This window comes from Zonotrichia leucophrys, chromosome Z (genome assembly GCF_028769735.1).
Source record: "Zonotrichia leucophrys gambelii isolate GWCS_2022_RI chromosome Z, RI_Zleu_2.0, whole genome shotgun sequence".
Taxonomy (NCBI): domain Eukaryota; kingdom Metazoa; phylum Chordata; class Aves; order Passeriformes; family Passerellidae; genus Zonotrichia; species Zonotrichia leucophrys.
Genome location: NC_088200.1, coordinates 26128231 through 26147360, shown reverse-complemented (window position 1 = coordinate 26147360; position 19130 = coordinate 26128231). Strand labels below are relative to the sequence as shown.

Below are 19130 nucleotides of genomic sequence, written 5' to 3'. Positions count from 1 at the left end.
CTAAACTCCCATCATCGATGTCCCTCCCAGCATTTAAAGGAGCCAAAGCGCGAACACCAAACCCTCCATTTAATAATCCAGGAAACGCTTCTCCCTCACAACAAGCGCCGCTGCCGGCGGGGCTGGGCGGAGAGGAGGCGGGCCCGGGTCCCAGCCTGCTCCGCGGCCACGCATGCTTCCTGACCGGCTGCCCGGGGCGCTCTCCAGCCCGCTGCCTCCGGGCTGCCCGCCCGCTCCGGCCGGCATCGGGCTGGCCGAGCCCCGTGGGGCGAAGGGCGGATGGCGGCGGCCGCGCTCCAGGTGGGCCCCGGGGTGGGCGAGGCGGGGCGGGGCGGGCGGCGGCGGCTCCGAGGCCCGCGCCTCCCCTCGAGCTCCCGCTGATCTCGGGTTCGCAGGTTAATTTCCTGCTCGGTTTAATTTAGTTTGTTCTTCGGCGTCTTGGTAAAATCCTACCGCTTCCTTCTGGGATTTTGCCCTCTCCAACCCCAAAAAGGCGTTGTAATTATGTCTGGCTCAAAAATATTTGCATGATCACTCCAATAATGTGTTATAATTATCTGACCTAAAAATATTGCCACTGTCAGTTCTTCACAGTCAGTCTTAGGCTGGGATCTCCTTTACGACAAGATTGTATGCTAAAGGTTTGAGCTGGTGTCGTAATTCTGGTTCATGCAGTTTTTAACATAAATTAACATCCAATATCAAATAACAAGGGGTTTAGGAGATTATAGAATTGTAAGGGATTACAAGTCTTTTAACTTCCTATGTAGAATGCATCATTCTATTAGTTGGCAGGGTGTTGTTTGGTTGTAGGTTGAACTAGATGATCTCAGATGTCTTGCCCAATCTTATTGATTCTGTGATTCTGTAACTTCATGCATTAAATTCCTATATGTATTCATGTATCTAATAGCATCATGCAAAACTGGGGCAAAAATTATGCAGAGCAATATTTCTAAGTGATAATTTTAGCCATTTGATTTTTGTTTTGCTCATACACCATAGCTTCTTAGCTGTTTTCCCAAAAGTGTATGTACAATTTTGATCTAAATAACTTCTTGTGAAAGTAATTTAAAGTGTTAACTGTGTGTTCTTTAAAATTATTTTGGTAACGTCCTTAAATTAAAGTAAGCATATCTACAAAATTCCATTTTGAGAATATAGACAGAGATTCTGCTCAGTGCTTCATTGCATTTAAAAATGTCATGAGAAACCACAGCTCAAAGCTGGGTTACTCTCTCAGCTGTTACATAAAACCAACCTAGAACTTCCCTTCAGGATGTTAACTGTATTGACCACACAGAGGTCTATAAACATTTCCGTATGAATTATTCCCCACTTTTTGTTTTAGCAAGAATGTAAGCTACGCTACTGCTTTCTGAGATTTATAGGCTGGAAAAATCTACACTTTATTGTGATATTTTGTAAAGAGCCTGAAAAGCATCATTTTTCAGGGAGAAAGAAATGGTCTAGTTTTACATTAAAATTTATAATTTCAGATATTATTTTGGTTTTCCAGAGTTTGCTTTTTGTGGTCTGATTTCTCTCTTGATCTGTAGAAAAATTCTGGGAAATTCTGTTGTACCTGGGAATGTGAGTTGATTTTTACATAGGTGGCACTCATCTTTTTCTTAAAAGGAGGCTGAAACAGACGGCTTAAAAAGAACAGTTGGACATGGCTCTTGACTATGGTCAACCTGAAGCCAGTTTTGCATCCTGTTCTTCATTCTGGCTCAAGGAACACATGCTAATACCACCCATAGCACAAGTGTAAGCCTAACAGAACTGACACAGACCTCTGTTGCTATATGAATTTCTAGGTCTCTCTTTGTCTATTCCAGGGTCACTAAGTGATGGGGTGGAATTTAAAAAGAGATCCCTGAATGGGACTTTTAAACATTTCATTAGGTGGGAATCTTCTAGACACAAGAAGAAATCTATGAAAAGGGATTGCTCTATCTGTTGAAATGCAGTTATGTAGAAGACTGGACTTGGTTTTGGACTTTGTGTTTTATTATTTTTTAGTTACTATCGTGTTCCATTTTTATTTCTGCTCTTCTCTTGGTTTGTGGTTTTTTATGGTTTTTTTCTGCTTTCTTTTACAGCACTTCAAAATTTAGCTGAGGTTGCTTTTACCTCAATTATATTTGTTTACAAATTAATTGACTATATGTCTATTCTTTCTGGATTTTTTTACTGTTGTTCATATTTCATGTATGCTGTTTTCCCTAATATCAGTGCTTACCAGTGCCTGGTTTGTTTTAATTTAGGATGGAACAAGTGGTGTTTGGGCTGGGCAGACTGGATTCAGAAAGCACAGAGGCTCAACGCTGAGGCATAGACCACAGACATTTCCTACTGGAGTAAGGCACCTGTGATGGGAAAAAAAATGTCCTAGTCCCAGGGGAAGTTTGATTCTAATTACTGGTGTGCTTTTTAAAGGTATGTTGCTACATGACCTCTTCACAGATTGGATTATTACACAGCCTTTATGGTAATTTTAAATTAAATCAAATCTGACACGATGGCCATATAGAATAAACATTTGCGAAGAGACTGCCATTTTTTTCCTTAACATGGAGTTTATTCAGCAATGTCCTGTGTACCATAAGGGTGCCCACCAGAAAACAACACTTCCATTGTTTCAGGAGTCATTCATTCAGAAGAAGTACTGTCATGTTAACCAACTCTAAACTTGACCCACTTTTTTTATCTCTGTGCAAAGTCCATGTATTATTCATGCTTTCTTCTCTTTTACTTTTTAAAATGTTTTCTAAATAAATGATTCAGTGGGCTTTTTCTTTTCCTACAGAGAGTGCCAGTAGTTCTTTCTTGCAGATAATTCTACAACAGGCAGGCATGTAAATAATCCGGAGCAAACATCTATATCTTCTAAGATTTACAGTATGTTTAAAATCATAAATTGTTATGTATTAGCTTAGAAAGTCTAATACACTCAAAAAGGCCCTTCAGAATAAGAATTTATCTAGTAAAAAGGGTTGTCAAGATTAAATGTATTGTGCAAAAATGGTGAACTGATGGGAAGTATCCATTTTTAGGCAGGATGTAGGCTCTAAAACTCTGGTCTGTCTATACAGCTTCTCAAATAAGACTTGCATAACAGCTGGGACAGTTAGATCATCCCTTGCAAAAAGAGGAGTTACGAAGGTAAGGTCGCAGACGGTAGATAAATCCTAAAAGCAACAGCCAACTTTTCTGCTGGAGCACATGCTGAGGAAAAGCTTAGGTAGTTTTGCTCTGTAAGGAAATTATTTTGATTACTTTGCTTGACTAAATGGCTGTTGTTTGTGTGTTAATTATAAATAATGAATATATTTTAGTGGGTTTGGGTTTCTTAAGGCTTATTCTACCTTCCAGTCTCCAAATTAAACAAGGCATTGCTCAGGAAAGGGTACCAGGGGAGTACTACATATGTTAAGAATGTAAATTAAAGCAGTGGTTTGGATTGTACATTGAAAACTCAGTTTTAACAGTTGTTTTATAGAGAAAGCTGGAATTTTGTGCATCAGTCATAAGAATCTTCCAAACCGAATCTTCTTTGGTTATTATAGTGTAAAGTACTTAATTGGGTTAAATAATGTATTTAAGATAAGAAGGAAGCTTGAAACACATTCAGTGAATTATCACAGAGATGTTTCAGATTATTTTGTAATATTTAAGGTTTCAGTAAGTAGAATTAGAGCTCTCTGTGTTACTTGTGCTGGTTCTAAAAAAAGGCAGGTGTTTTAATTCAAAGCTGTAGTGTTCTAGTCAATAAACTAATTGAAATAAAAAATTTCCCTGGGAATGCTAAATGCAAACAGTGAAATTGGGATCTTAATGCCCAATTGTAGCTGTGGTGACAAATGTTTTGTGCTAGTGGATATTCTTTGTTTAATAGTTTCCTTTCTGATCTCTGACATTTACAGAACAACTGTCAATACGAAGGACAATGCACAGTGTGTGTCCTGATGACATTTTGTGTGCTGCAGCATGGCTCTTGTCATGGCATCTGAGACTGAAAAGGCCCACGCTCTTCTCCAGACTTTCAGCACAGCGTCGGTTCTTTCCAGTCTAGGTTTGGGGATATTCTGCTTTGTAGCAGACAGACTCCTGCAGTTTTCCTTCATTCAGCAGAATGACTGGCTAAGAGCCTTATCTGATAATGCAGTGCATGGCATACTGGGGATGTGGTCCTGGGCAATAGTGATTGGACTCAGGAAGAAAAGTGACTTCACTGAGGTCACCCTAGCTGGCTTTCTTGCCTCTGTCATTGATGTGGACCACTTCTTTCTTGCTGGATCTCTGTCATTAAAGGTAAGTCACTAGATCAGTAATTTGGTACTTTTTCACTGTTTACATTACTTTTCTCCTACCATGTCCTAGACAAAAATAGTTCTGTTAATAATTTAATTAAATAAATTTCATAGATATACAGGAATTATGTTTCTATGCAGTTGTTGCAATTTTAAAAGCCATTAAAATATTTTACATCTAGTGTTCAGTTTCTGCTGCTTAGAAAGGAAAAAAAGAGTTTTGCACATGTAGATGCTATTCTACATGCATCACATAGTTGCTTTGTTATCCAGCTTATGGAGTTAAAAGCTGCCTTGCACACTTTTGTGGATGAAGTGGATTATTCCAACTTCTCTTTACAGTAAGGGTTAGAAATACCTGAAATGTAAATGACAGAGCTTCTCTTTAATTTAATTCAGTCATTATAATTCAGTAGTACATTTGTTTTAGCCAGCCCTAAATATTTATCCCACAAACAAGCTATATGTGAGCTGTCACCTCTAAAAAGGCAATTTGAGTTGCATTTAAATATAGTTCATTGGAGGAAAAAAAACCAAACTAAAAATTAGTAGATAAGCAAGCGTCAGCTTATTAATAAATGTAGAAAGGTGTATTGGCTCTTGTTAAGCAGTGAATGGATCATAATCTACTTGCAGAACTGCTTGTTAGAATAGAGTTTCTCAATGGCATTAGTACTACCAGATTATGGTGCTCTTTTCCAGAAGTTTTCCTCCTCTAGTTTGCTCATAGTACTATTAAGTTCATGGGGAATAGCTAACTGTTCATAGGGAAATAGGTAAAAGGCAGGCAGGGAGGGAGGGAGGGAGGAAGAAACCCCTGTTTTTTATATTCATGTAAGTAAAGAACAACAATGGCTTACCAATTTTTAAAAAACATTTAAGTGACAGCTAAGTGCAAGAGGCAAATATTGCTTTTAGTTGAGATGTAAAAATCAGACTTAAAATGGAAAAATAATTTTTGTTTACATAGAGCATCACTATTTATTGTAGAGAAAATATGCCTCTTATTTGTGAGTGTGGTCAGTTTTCCCCTCTTGGCTTTACCAATGCTGAGGGGAAAGGGAAGAATTGCGTCTCTGAACCTGCTGGCCACATTCCCAGTGCAGTCCAGGATACCACTGACCACCATTTTGCCACATGGACAGTCAGGCTCCACCAGGTCTTGGTGCCTGGCATCATTCTTCCCTGAGTAGTCCCTGTTTCTCCTCTCTTCTGTACTTCCTGCATGTGGAAATGCTGTGCAATTACAAAACTATGTAAAGAAAAGGAAAGTTATCTTGGTTGATTAATGGATCGCATGTTACTGCTGAATAGCAATATGGAATAGAATTTAAATCTCTTATTAGTCTCATCTGTTTTTTCTTATTTTAAAATCAGTGAATGCAAGTAAGTGAATGGCTAGCTATTAGAAAGTATTAAAATTTTATTGCTGCTTTTTCATGCATTTGAGATGATTGCCAGAATTTTTCTTAATTATGACCACTAGATGTCACACTTCACCGATATCAGTTTGAGAAGCTGACTGCTGAATTGTGTTATGGAATCGGGAGGTGACTTGCCACTTGGTAGGGAGGCAAGGTTAAATATACTTACACCTTCCTTGATGGGGAATGTTTCTGTAGCCTAGACTATCCCTACTATGTGAAACCAAGCAAATTTTTGTAATTTTGTGACCTAATTTCTTCCTGTGTTGTTTCAGTTCCCAAGCAGATAGCAGTTAATTTTCTAATTGTTGATGGCAGTTAGATCTAGTTCTCTTGTTCTTTAAGGGTTTTTTTGCAAAAGACAGCTGACTTCTGTGATCTCCCTCAAAATTTTTTTCAAATCAGAAACACAAAACATTGCCGATAGAATCGTAGCCCATTTTAGTAGCCAAATGTATTTAGCTGAGGTAAGGAAAAGACAAGATGCTCAAAGGCTTTTTCAAAGTGATTTGCCTACCAACTTCTTCGCTTTCCATATGTTAACTGGGCTAATAAAGGAAATAATCCGGTGTAGGTCTCTCGACTGTCATTACAACTTGCAAAGCCCGTATGCTTTGCAAAGACTCTCTTCTCAACTAAATAACTTTAAAAAAAAAATCTTAAGGAAACAAGTTTGTGTTTCTTTGCCTAAATTACCTCTAAAGGGTCCTGTCCAAAACCACGAGTAGTATTTTGGGTGAGACTTCATTTGAGCCAAATACTGTAGTTTAATTCCTTTCAAGGCAGAAAAGTACAATCCTTCTGTCCTTTAAAAAAAGAGTAATAATCTGTTACAGATTTTGTCTTCTTACAGTGCCATCAGTCTCTTTGGTTTGTGATGTAACATAATCCTCATAAACTTTTCTTCTGTGTGCTGTCTAGCCAGCTAGATCTGATTGTAGTATGTAATTTTTCTTTCCTTGGCTTTATATGATGTGCTTGTCAGTTTCTTGGCATAATTTCAGGCTGTCACCTATTTAATTTATCACTTCATGGGATACTTTTTTACTACATATTTTGTAGTTACAATCCCATTGTTTGTCTTTAAATTGCATGGTTGAGAGTAACTGCTTTAAGATACTAACATGTTTACTGCTTTTGCAACACATTACTAAATAACTAAAAAAATTAATTCATATAATTAACCAACCACACCATTATTACTAATTTGTACCAATAGTATATTTCACGTTACTGCACACAATCACCTGTAAAGCTCATCATCATCACTTTTAAATCTGATGACGAGTTATTTTTTCTAGAGTAATCTTTCTGTGCGGCACAAGGCGGTACTGCCTTTCTGCCTCCAATTGCTACCTTCACACTACTCTAGTCACCTACTTCTGTTCCTGCTGACGCCACTCAGCACCTGGATTGTTTGGCCATTGGTCTGTTTTTCATGGTCATCATTATTTTTCTGCAGTATTCAGGGTAAATAGTCACCTGTGGTATTTGTATGTTTGCTCTGATAAATACTTGTGTACCAAGTACCATGTGATCTGACCTTTTGCCCACATTATTTTTGCAACGAGTATGATAGTCTACAATGACTCCACTACTTGGAATTTGTAGTTCTTTGTGCTCCATGTGGTTTTTACTGTGCACACAAGTATAGAAGAACCTGTCCCACTGACTGCTCCAAAGGTGGTAGTTCCTGCAGCCTGTTGTCAGTCAGGAATGCTGGTATGATGTGATGGGCTGCTCCCAGACTCCACCAGGATTGTAGCCCAGACACTCACGTTGCAGAACAGACATGCAGAAATTGCTGTCTTGGTGCTAAACAGTCACCAAATTTTGGAAGTGTAGAACATTCAGTTGGTGGCAAACATACAGAACACTGGCACTGCTGGGAAATGTGCTGCCCATGACTGACCCAGGCTGTACAGGAGCATTTCTGGAAGGAGAATAAGCTTTGTGCTAGCACAATTGATGTAGGATTGAATATGTTACTATGTTGTTAATATTGCTACTGTATGTTACATTGAATATGTTACTATGAACTAAAGACTTCAGGGTTGTGAAGCACCACAGAGTATCAGTGAGGGAGCATCTGTTATTACCTAACATCCATTGCGTTTCCATGAGCATTAAAGCAGATAATTTGCGTGGGTTCTCCTGCGTGCAATTATTGTATCCTGTCTCCAGCTGCTCATTGTAGTTAGAGAGGCTGGAGAAGCAGCAACTGCAAGATGATCTTGCATCTGATTGCATATGTAGGCAAATGGAAAAGGTCTTTTGGAAATAAATTCTGTTTGCAACTTTTTCCAGGAGGTCTAAGGCAGAAAAGAGTTTTTTTGTGTTTTGCAGTGGGGTTTTTTTTGGTTTTGTTCGTTGTTGGTGGGGTTTTTTTTTGTTTTTGTGGTTTTTGGGGTTTTTTAAAGATCTGGTGCTTTCTAAAGGCAAACAAGTTTTCCTGTTAGGAAAAAGAGATTGTAGCAGCTTAAATCAGCTAACAGAACTACCTGTCTGTGTCCAGGGCTTGGCAACTCAAGGATGTAAATGTTCCTTTAGTCACAGAATGTAAAAGAGGAAACTCTCTCAGGCCTTGGGCAACAGCATCTCAGAAGCTTGATGGCTTACTGCAGTTACAGAATAGAACTTTCTCTTGCTGTCATTGAACACTCAGGTTTGCTATATGAACAACCCTGCCATCTGAAATTTATATGAAAAGAATTTAAGCATCACCTTACTGATGCTTAAATTCTTTTCATATAAAATGAAATCATGATATTTCATTTTATATTAAAAGAATTTAAGAATTTATCACCAATACTGATAGACTAAGTGTACGTAAGTATGATTAAAATTTTCCTTACCCATTGTGTGCTGTTGGCACTTAACCTTAATAAGCCAGAGGGAAAAGACTAATTTAGACTGTTCTACTGGGTTTTTTTCTAAAGTGCAGAAATAGAGGCCAGTCAGTAGATTATCTGTGGAAACATTCAGGTTTTTTCAAAATTAAGTTAGTATGTACTTTTGAGCCTTTTGTTGGCAGTAACAAAAATTGGACTCTTTGTAAGGCAGGTGGTAAAAAATTTCACCATCACAAGATTTTTCTGCCTTAATCAATGAACAATCTGCTTGTGTGAAACAGAACTGAAGTTGAAGAAAATACACCTTTTGCCCCAACTTAAAGGAATTGCGTCCACCACATTAGAGTTAAAAATTGTTGAGACAGTTTGTGAGCTTTTAAATCCCATTACCTGATCAGGAGTCAAGGACAAGTGTGTGGTGGCAAGCTAATAGAACAAAGCTTTCTGCAGGCCTTTTATGGTTGGCTGTGGTTTAAAGCATGAGCTGCTTTTTTTCAAGGTAGCCTGTAACTTCCCATCTCTAATCAGTTAATAAACTGGCTACAGCTACATCAGAGCTTCCTTGCAGAGAAGGTAGTGTTCCATGCAGTTATCTAAATTATGCATGAGCTTGATGAACCTATTGCAGAGTCCCACTGCCAGGCCCTCTTCCTTTTGAATCCTGCAAGGATTAACACAACTGAAGAATGAACAGGTTAGAGATGCTTTGTTTGCCTTATGCACTAGGAGCAGTGAGGGATGTGCTCAACGCAGCAAAGATACACTATTGCTTAACATCTCTGGGGCCTTGTTACAGGTTTTCTGAGTGTCCCCCAGCGACTGAATTGAGCCAATGAGTATGGCATCAGCACTTCTGTAGACCTTCTGGTAGTGTGCTGTTGTTTCTCCTGTGCTTACAGACACAAGAATCTACTTATTTTTGTGAAATAGTAATCCAAAATGCCACTACAGTTTTTTTATTGTGTTTGAATTTGGGGTGATGGTTTTAACTGTTGCTACTGACTGAGTACACCCACAGAATATCTCCTCAAACATGTGTGTTAAATTGACATTATCACTTCTTAAAATGGCTAAATCTAATCTCAGTACCTAGGCATTCACCAAATATCAGGCTTCATCAATATTAAAACCAAATATCGGACTTTCAGCTGAGTTATTGTTAAACAAGTTGTTGACACAAAAATCCCACTCACAAATGTTTCAGATCTTTGTTCATAAACTTCGTTTTGCCTGACCATGAAGAATACTGTCTCAAGGTGATCAAAATACATGTAACTTTGCTCATATTTTTGTCCTATTGAAAATTATTTTGGTGTTTAAAACACTGTGCAACTAAACCAACTTTACAGGTGACAACTATAGTAAAATGCAGGATGTTTTTCTGGGAGTAAATACCATTAAAGCACATGATTTATTTCAAGTAAAACATACTAAATATTTCAAGTGTATTGCATGGTTGTTTTCCTTTTAATTGTCTTGAAATTAAAGATGTATAATCAGTGCAGCAGATAATACAGGTTCCCGTGTTCCACCTGACTGTGTGGCAAACAGGATTCCTCATCCCTCTCCCTCCCTGTTTTGCTGACGATAGTACTTAGTAGGATGCATGATTCATGTCATACATAGAGACAGGGCAGAACACAACACTCATGCATAAAATTGGCTTTAAATTATTTCAGTGGAAAGTATGTTTTTATTTCTGCTTCCATTTAGTCACCTGACAATGCACTTGTATACACTCATGAAACTTTTCTTCTCTTGTTACAGTTGTAGCCATTGGCAGTAATATTTTTCTCTTCTACAGGCTGCTCTGACTCTTCCACGGAGACCACTTCTTCATTGTTCTACTGTGATTCCTGTGGTGGCTCTGACATTAAAGTTTATCATGCAGCTTTTCAGGCTTAAGGACTCATGGTGCTTTCTTCCCTGGATGTTGTTCATATCCTGGACTTCTCATCATGTCCGTGATGGGATTCGTCATGGCCTCTGGATCTGCCCGTTTGGAAAAACTCCTCCCTTGCCATATTGGCTGTATGTGGCAATTACAGCATCTTTACCTCATCTGTGTTCATTTATTATGTATTTAACAGGCACTAGAGAATTAATGTCCATAAAACATGGAATCCGCATTGATGTATAGGAATAATGGCGTTTCAAGGTGGTTTGTGCAAGCACTTGAAATAACCTGCCTGTCTGTCACTGAAGGGTTTCCTTGTGTTTCCTACACCTTCTGAATTAGGCATTTTAAAGTTGTGGAGCCAATTACAGCTCTTGTGTCAATTCCTTGTGGGCACAGAACCTATTTAATGATTTAATGAATAATAATAATTTTATATCTCTACATTTCCCTTGTACAGTGTGTGGTCTTCCATGATAGTTCATGCATAGTGAGCTGATTATAAAGTACTTAGTTTCTCTCTGTAGTAATTACATTGCATTTTACTGTTATGGTGCCATTCATTTGATCACCATTCACTTTGGATTTCTATTCTGCCTCTGGAGAATATGTTTCATCCAGATAGTATTTGTATGACACTTTAAAAATTTGAAGTTCTATATAAATGCAGATATTATTGAGAATTTAATAGTGTATGGGAATTCTAAAAAAATCTCTGTTAGCCTTTCTAATTTATTAATATGTTAGGAGTCCTGCTGGATTTTTGCATTCAAGCATTTTAAAAGAAACACCGCCTCTATTTCACACTGTCTATCCACACCTCTTTGAACCTGTAATCACAAAGTGTTTTACTAAATTCTGTATCCCCCTGTCATTGCTTAATACTAAATTTTCAGATAATTACTAGCCTCAAAATTAGAAAGGGGTATACAGATTGGTTATAGTATTATGTTGTGTTGTCCAATTTGTTTAATTTTTAAAAATACACAAAATATGAATGCTGTTTAATTTGAAACCAAGGAATTTTAGTTAATATTTAAGAATTGTGTGAAGATTCAGGGAGACTCAAGAAAATAAAATTTGCTTATAAAACAGGCTTGCTTAAAGATATTACTACTCAGTAAAGCATTTTCCATTAAGTGCAATATCATCCTCATAAGTGTAAAATAAAATGCATTATAATTATTATTATTATACTACAGAAATATAAATTTCCTCATAAAGAAGATCCATAAGGACAAGTGTTATTATGCTGCAGTTTATGAGGTAGTAATTTGCACTATGGACTATTCAGTTTTTGTTTATAGACATCTCTCAGAAAGAGTCCCAAATTAAAAGTTGTCTGGTCTTGTCTAACTAGACAAGACTGTCTAGACTTGTGCAGTTTATAATATACAAGCTGAGAATGTCTATTAATAATTTTTAAATTTTTTATTCACTGCCCATAAAAGAGATGGGGCCTTAACTACTCCAGCTTGTGATGAATAGCTGTCAAAAGGGGATCATTTTTATGGAACTGCATGTATAAGGTAGCATGTGTTTAACTTAGGTTACCAAGGGGTGTAAGGGTTTAACATGATGTGTACATTTACATTATTAAATGTGTATTAGAATAAAGTTTAAAAAATTATTAAATGGGATGCTTGTTGTAATAAGTACCAGAAACTTCCTGTGGCTGCAGTATCCTTAAGGCTGTTTGAAGCATTCTATGCTAATCATGGAAAGTGTTGCACCTCTTTAAAATGTGTCTTTGCATCAAAAGAATAGTCACTGTCCTGTCTGTTCTTCACGTTAGAAACTTATGCCAATGCAAACTTGCTTGATAGTACAGTGGGCCTGTCTAGCCTTTATTATAAAATGAATAAAAGGTTTCTTTGTTGGAAAGAAGATTGGAAGAGCAAAAACCCCCTTAGAGGTTTATCCTCATGCTGTGAATTTCTGTCCTTTAGAGTTTTCCAGAAACAGCATAAGAAATATCTTGCTTTAGAGCTTCAGATCAAAACTGGTTTTCATCCAAATGCAGGATGGTTTACTAGAGGAGCATTGCTCATTCATTTACTTCTATCTTGTATTTTAAAGTACAGGCTATGAAACGCCAATAATGAATAAATTTTGTGCAAGGGGTGAAGACTGAAACCTGTGTAGAAAATTTTCTCTATTCTTGTTTCATGATATAAAGTTTGTATAATTTTGTGCTTTATCCAGATTTTTTTTCAAAGGGAAATGTATAATAGGAACAAGGTGTAGAATTACACTTTCTCACTTTCAGACTGTAGCTGTAGTGTTTCTGGTAATTAGGTCTACCCACAGTCCTTAAAATCAGTACTGTACTGTTCTAGCTATGTTTAAGGACCATTTAATGGGTACATATTCAGTAGTTTACAACTATGTATTTTAATTCTCTTTAAAACTATGAATTTTAATTCTCTTTATGTCTAGATATTTCTGTGTGAGCATTCACAGTAACTTTGAGCTGTATTTCAAAACACCATTTTTTCCAGCCGTGTTCTTACTCCAGTTCTACCACAGCAATAGGTGAACCCTTCATGAACTCAGACACATATTAAGGAAAGCAACAAGTACAAAGTACTTTGGTACCATGTACAAGTACAAGTACAAAGTACCATGACTTTTCTCCCTCCAGACAGCCATGGCAGTCTCTCACCTCAGCCTGACATTTAGGCAGCTTTCACTGAGGCCATCAGCAGCTGTTCAAGGTAACCTGACACGTGGCATGTGCTGCTGTAATTTGTGGGTAGCCAGGGTAGGTACAAAGGGGAAGTTAGGTGTTGGTTTCAGCCTGTGTGTCATGGGCAGAGCAGGAGCTACAGAGATTAGAGAGAAGCCCCCCTCCTGAGTCATGAGGCACAGACAGGACCCTCTTGCTTTCCAAACTCCTCATAGAGGCCTCTGGGTGCAGCTGGATCCAGCCTCAGGCCCAGATCCTGTCAATGGCTTATGTTAATGCATTAAATAGGCATTATTGAATCTTTTCACAGCTTTGCCCCACAGGATTAAGGATAAATTAGGGTTATTATTAGGGTTATAACTTACTATGATAATGATGAGACTAAAAGATCTTAATCAGAATTATTTACTGCACAGTATAAGTAGCTATAACTACTAGTCTAGTTCAGTCCACTATTTTTGAAGCAATATTGAAGCAAAGGTACAAAAGAAATTAGGAAGTAGAGATTGATTGTACTCACTGATACCGATGACTGTGGGGAAATCGCTTTCTCTCAGCTTTGACGGGTAACCTTGAGGCAAATCTCAACTCAAGGAAGGAATTTTCAGAAAGGGGATTGTTGGAGGACCTCCCCACTCATTAAAAAGTAGGAATGGGCCCTATGTTTCCAGACCAGCTGTGTCACCTCAGCATCTTTAGATAAGTTAGCAGTACCACTTGTTTGTTGCTTTATCTGGTACCTTACCAGATCTGCCACAGCTTCACCTTTCTGTCAGGAGTGTTTAACTCTGGGATTGATGAGTCAGGCAGGTTTCAGCATTATGCAGCACCAAAAGGACAGCCCGTTCCTCCTCTGATAGCTTTGCAAACAGGGCGTTATTCCAGCTGTTTTACTGCCATCCAGGCAGAGCATCCTGCTACACCTCTTCACCCAACACCTGCCTGCTACAGATGAATTGCCCAACAACTCCTTACCAGTATTCCGTGTGCATTTCAAATTCACTGATGTTTCCAACTATGCATCGATACCATGTCTAGCAAAACCATAAAAAAAATAAACCAAGATACTAAAAATATACTGACTTTGTACTTTATTGCATGCATTACTATAATGGGTAAATGTAAAATACAAAAAGCATGTGATTGCACAAAATGGGGCTTGCAAAGTCAAGCTAATGATGTTGTGCAAAATGTATGATACATATCACTAAAATGCTAGGTTTTTCAGTGATTCTTTTAACATGCCAAACTAAAAATTTCCCATGTGTTTTCAAGTTGAACTTAAAACATTGAACAAAGTGTTGCTGTTTTGTGACTTACTTTGTTAGAACTGTGCTGCTTTTTTTTCTTGCTTTGACGGATTTCTGCTGTAAAAAGTAGGTACTAATAGCTCAAGCTAAAGAAAAATATTTCTTCCCCCAGTCCTGGAGCAATAAGATAATTTTTTTTCCTAATTCCCTAGTGGCCTTAACAGAATGCGTGAACATGTTTCCTATAACTTTGTCTTCTACTTTAAAATCTAACCTGCATTTTCACCTGACTGTTGGCATCATTTTCTACTACAGTGCAGTATATATTATATCACTTGCCCTTAATAAGGTACTGGTAAGTGAACTATTCATAATTGATCCCATGCCCCAGGAAAAATGATGCTAAGTTTAAATTAAACTGAAGTAATTTTTACAGCACACTACTGATACTGACTTATTATGAGAAGAACATTTCCTTTGCTAATGGAAATGAAGTTCCAGAAGGAGAGAGAAGGGGTTAAAATTCAGTCTGAAGGAAATATTACTACACAGTTAAGTTTGGACATGTGTTTTTATTCCATCACTGTCAGTATGAAGCTGGGTGATGAAATGCATCAGAAGAGTACGTGTCTGGTTGTGTAATTGAGCCAATCTAAGTTCTGTAAATTATGCAAATTTATTCAGGGCAGAAGAAGCTTTGTATTCTCAGTGTTACATTGTGAGCTTTGATCAACTGGTAATTTTGAGCCCACAAACTAGGTTTTTTTTCCCTGCTACAGGCGGACCTTGCATTGAAGCAAAGGAAGAGCTGTCAAGTTGAAGTACCCTTTGTGTTCATCACAAAAAAACCCAGTAGTAATGCTTTTCCTCAAAATTATAAGCTGGTGTCTTCAATTCTTTCTTAAAATTTCCCAAATTTTACATCCTCTGGATTGAATTTTTGAATTTATATTTTCAAATTATATATTTGAGTGCTGCATTGTAGAGCTGTTTCCTGTTATTTAAACCTGTTATTTAAAACTGTTTCCTAATAATTAAAGTTAAACGGTACTTGTCTTTTTTATATGTACATACATATCTATATATATATGTTTATGTATATGTACATATATGTATCACACACTGATACACATACATCTTTCCATCTATGTTCATATAATAATTTTGTATTTCTTCCGCTAATTTTGTATTGGTTTTCCCTGGAGTGAGTAGAAGTGTTTGTCTCACTGACTGTGAAAAACCAGGCATGCTACAACTTAGCAGAAACATTTTAGTGCAAGGAAATCTTCACATACTGAAAATAAGAAAAGACATTATGCTGTTCTTTTGATGGAAGCATTCAGTTGGTTTCTAGGCAGCTCTTGAAAACAGATTTGTTTAATCAAAACTAATAGACTGAAAACATTTGTCTTAATAAATATGAGTGAACAATCTTCATTAAATTGGATTTGTATACTAAAACTGTTGCAGGGATAATTGGCCAAGTTGCTGTTGCTATATCCACCACAGAAACAGCTCCTTTGGCCTAGGAATGTTAGTAATATCCCTGGAGCTTTCCTCATGTTTCCAAGGGAATTTAGTCTTGCTTTGATCTTATTTTTCCATTAAAAAATTAAATTAAGCAAGAGTTCCTTGCCTGGTGTGGAGTAATTTCTTTAAACTGCTGTCCAGTCATTCACATCAGTTCTTACAAATGAGCCAAAAAAGCTCAGTACAGTAACTCTGCAAAATAAATTAAATCAAAGGTAGTGGACATAATATTGACATAAGGAATTTAGAAGGTAGAATGTTTCCAGTTTCACATTTCCATTCAAATTGTTGATTATCAAAACCCCCTCCTTTTTATGTATTACTGCCAGCAATTTAGAAGCAAATTTTGTGGTGACTGCTATAAAAATTTCAGGTTTTTCTGGGCCAAGTGAATACTGTTAAGAATTGAGTAGTAAGGCCTTATGAACGTTTTTCCAACAAAATATCTGTGTCATCTTGTTAATGTAGCTTTTTACAATGTGTGGATACAAACACTCAGTTATTTCCTGGTCTTATTGTGGAAACATGGTTATGGCTCAGGGAGGTTTGGTAGAAAATGTTCTAGCTAATATGACCTTTGAACTCAAGTAATTTTTGTTTCATTAGTCCATGTGGAGACAGATCTTCCCTTCTATTTGATATGTTTTGTTAAGGTGAAAGTTTGAGTGCTTTGCCAGCATCTTTTGTGTGAGTGTTCTGTGTGCCTTGTACATGAATAAGCAAAGCAGAGACACTTAGAACTTTACAAATGTGTGTGTATGATTTATTTTCAGTTTTTCCCCATGGTGAAAAAAAGTTCCACATGCTTTAGCATCGTGCATCTTGCATTTAAATATGTATATAAATGTTGACCAAATGGTATTTCTAGTACTTTTATATGGCTAGAGAGACACTGTTAGTATTTCATGTGCTCTCCTGGTGCTTGACTTAACTTGGGTTGCATGATAAGCATGATCCTACTGCCTCAGTGTACAGATTGCTCAACTAGGTGTAGCAAATATGAGTGGTAGACCTCTGTCTGGTAGTAAACAATCATAGAGACCCTTTTTATTCAGTGTGTGACTGCTCAGTCTATTCAGTGGTGCTTAAAATGTGATTTATATCTTCCTGAAAGAAGATATAAATTTACATCCTAAAAGAGATGTATGCTTCTGGAGTACTGAATTCCGTTATTCCAATCATCACCTATTGTTCTAAGTAGGTAGTACAAGAATATAATTGAGATTGTAGATTAGGCTTGTCTTCCTGTCCTTCATGTGATTTCCCCTTGCTGGAGAAGTAAACCATCTTTTCAATGACTATTTTATCCAGGGGTTCTTTGATGTGTGACATAATAATGTAAACATTAAAAAATGGAACAACTAGAGGCAGTTCTCAAGAGGCACTGATGCTATAGTTGCTTCTAGACTGGCATATTTCAGTAAAGGGATGACCAGCTTTTTAAAATTAATTTTAACTTTTGAAATGCAGATGAAGCATTTATTGTAAAGTTAGACAATTATGTGACCATCTTTCCAAACACAGGAGTGTCTCCTTGAAAGATTTCACAATTTTGGTGAGAATATTTATCATGGCTGAAGTTTTCAGTGCTAAATCTTTGCTTCGGTTTACGATTTGTTCAAGATTCAGTATATGGGGACTTAGCAACGTGAAATCTGTTGAAAGTTTGCACCTTTTTCTCCCTTGAAACTTGACACAGAAGAGGCTCTGTTTAAGTTTCACAAAGTAGAGCTTGTATTAGGTGGTCCAGCTCTGTGGCAGTAGAGAAAAGCTGACCACCTGATACTGTGGGCTGCAGGGTTAGTTAAGGGAAACCACGGCTCGAGTTTGTGCTGTATGGGGCTCCAGGCCTCGGTGGTTTCTGTGAGTGCTAAAACCTGCTTCTGTTACAAAGAAAATCATGAGCTTCAAAAAGAGACAGTTTTTTCCCCAATGAATTTCAGCCACTGAAAATCTTGTTGGATGATCAAATTTCTTGAAAACTCGTTTCAGATTAGAAAACCAGTTTGGCAGGGACTTGATTTACAAGTAAGCATGTTCCTGCTGTCTGTTTCAAAGTGAGGAATGTTGGCACATTTCTGTAGTTCTCTGTTGCCTGGATTAGCTTTGCAGAAAAGGATGCGTTTTCTTAGTCACCGAGTGTGAGCATTTCCCCTCTTTTTAGTGAACAGGTAGATGGCTTTGAAAGCATTGAGGACAACTCCTTTTGCCTTTGGCACACATTCATAACCATTCACCTGTCACAGTTATGAAAAGTATTCAACAAAAGACGGAAAATGCCTTGGACTAGGCATACAGTGAATGCCTAATCAGAATGTCCAAACTGCTCACATAACACACTCTAGGCAAGAAAATAACTGATAGTGTGAAAAAGTCTATTGGGAAACAAATCATCGAAGAGAGAATTGCTTTGCTCTGGCTTTTTTCTTCACCCAGTGGTTCTACCTCCCTGCCTTGCAGGGGGACTGGCCCTTGACTGGGTTTGTTCTCATTGCTGCACAGGGTGCACATGAACCAGGCTTGTTTGGAAGGGGAAAGGTTTCAAATGCACAGACAAAGGTGAGTTGCCTGATGGTAGCAGAATGCTCTGTTCCTCAGCTGGCGGTAGGTGATACCAAGAAGGGGTGAGGGAAGCACCTCTCAAAAGGATTACTATTGATTGGAGGTAGAGAACAAATTATTTCCCTGGCCCCGGTGATATTTCAAGGAACCTGGCCGGAGTTACTTTACTGCTGGAGATAAAAGCTTTACGTTTCAGCTGAGATTCCATACTGACAAAATTACATCTGCAGAGGTAATAAACATTGATGTTCTCAGTGTAATGAGAATAGCTTCTACTAAAATTTTCCAAGTTTGTGCTACATCTAGACATGTAAAAAAAAAAAAAAAAGGCAACTTTTTTTTCTTTTTTTTGCTTTGCATTGGAGATGTTGTTTGAAAACACTTACATCCTGCCATGTTTACAAAGGGTGTTCACTGTTTCTGCTTCCTTTCTGTCCCAAAGTTAACCATACTTGCCAACCTTAGCTGCTTCACACAGAAGGAAAGAACTTGTAGAGTTAAATACAGAAGAAAATCCATTTTATGAGTGTTCCGAAGGCTTTTCACCAGGGTTTCAAAGTCAAAACAGTTGAGCAGAGGTGTTATGAGGCATACAGAAAATACATTTCCA

At 37.6% G+C, this 19130-nt stretch overlaps 1 protein-coding gene across 1 annotated transcript; it reads left to right on the top strand.

Moving 5' to 3' along the window:
- The first annotated feature begins 153 nt into the window (after positions 1-153).
- On the top strand, positions 154-15344 carry TMEM267 (transmembrane protein 267). The gene is made up of 4 exons (XM_064736327.1): positions 154-300; positions 2271-2442; positions 3930-4317; positions 10397-15344. Exons 3-4 carry the CDS (start codon positions 3994-3996, stop codon positions 10730-10732), a joined length of 660 nt encoding a protein of 219 aa, XP_064592397.1. The 5' UTR covers positions 154-300; positions 2271-2442; positions 3930-3993; the 3' UTR covers positions 10733-15344.
- Positions 15345-19130: the final 3786 nt, after the last annotated feature.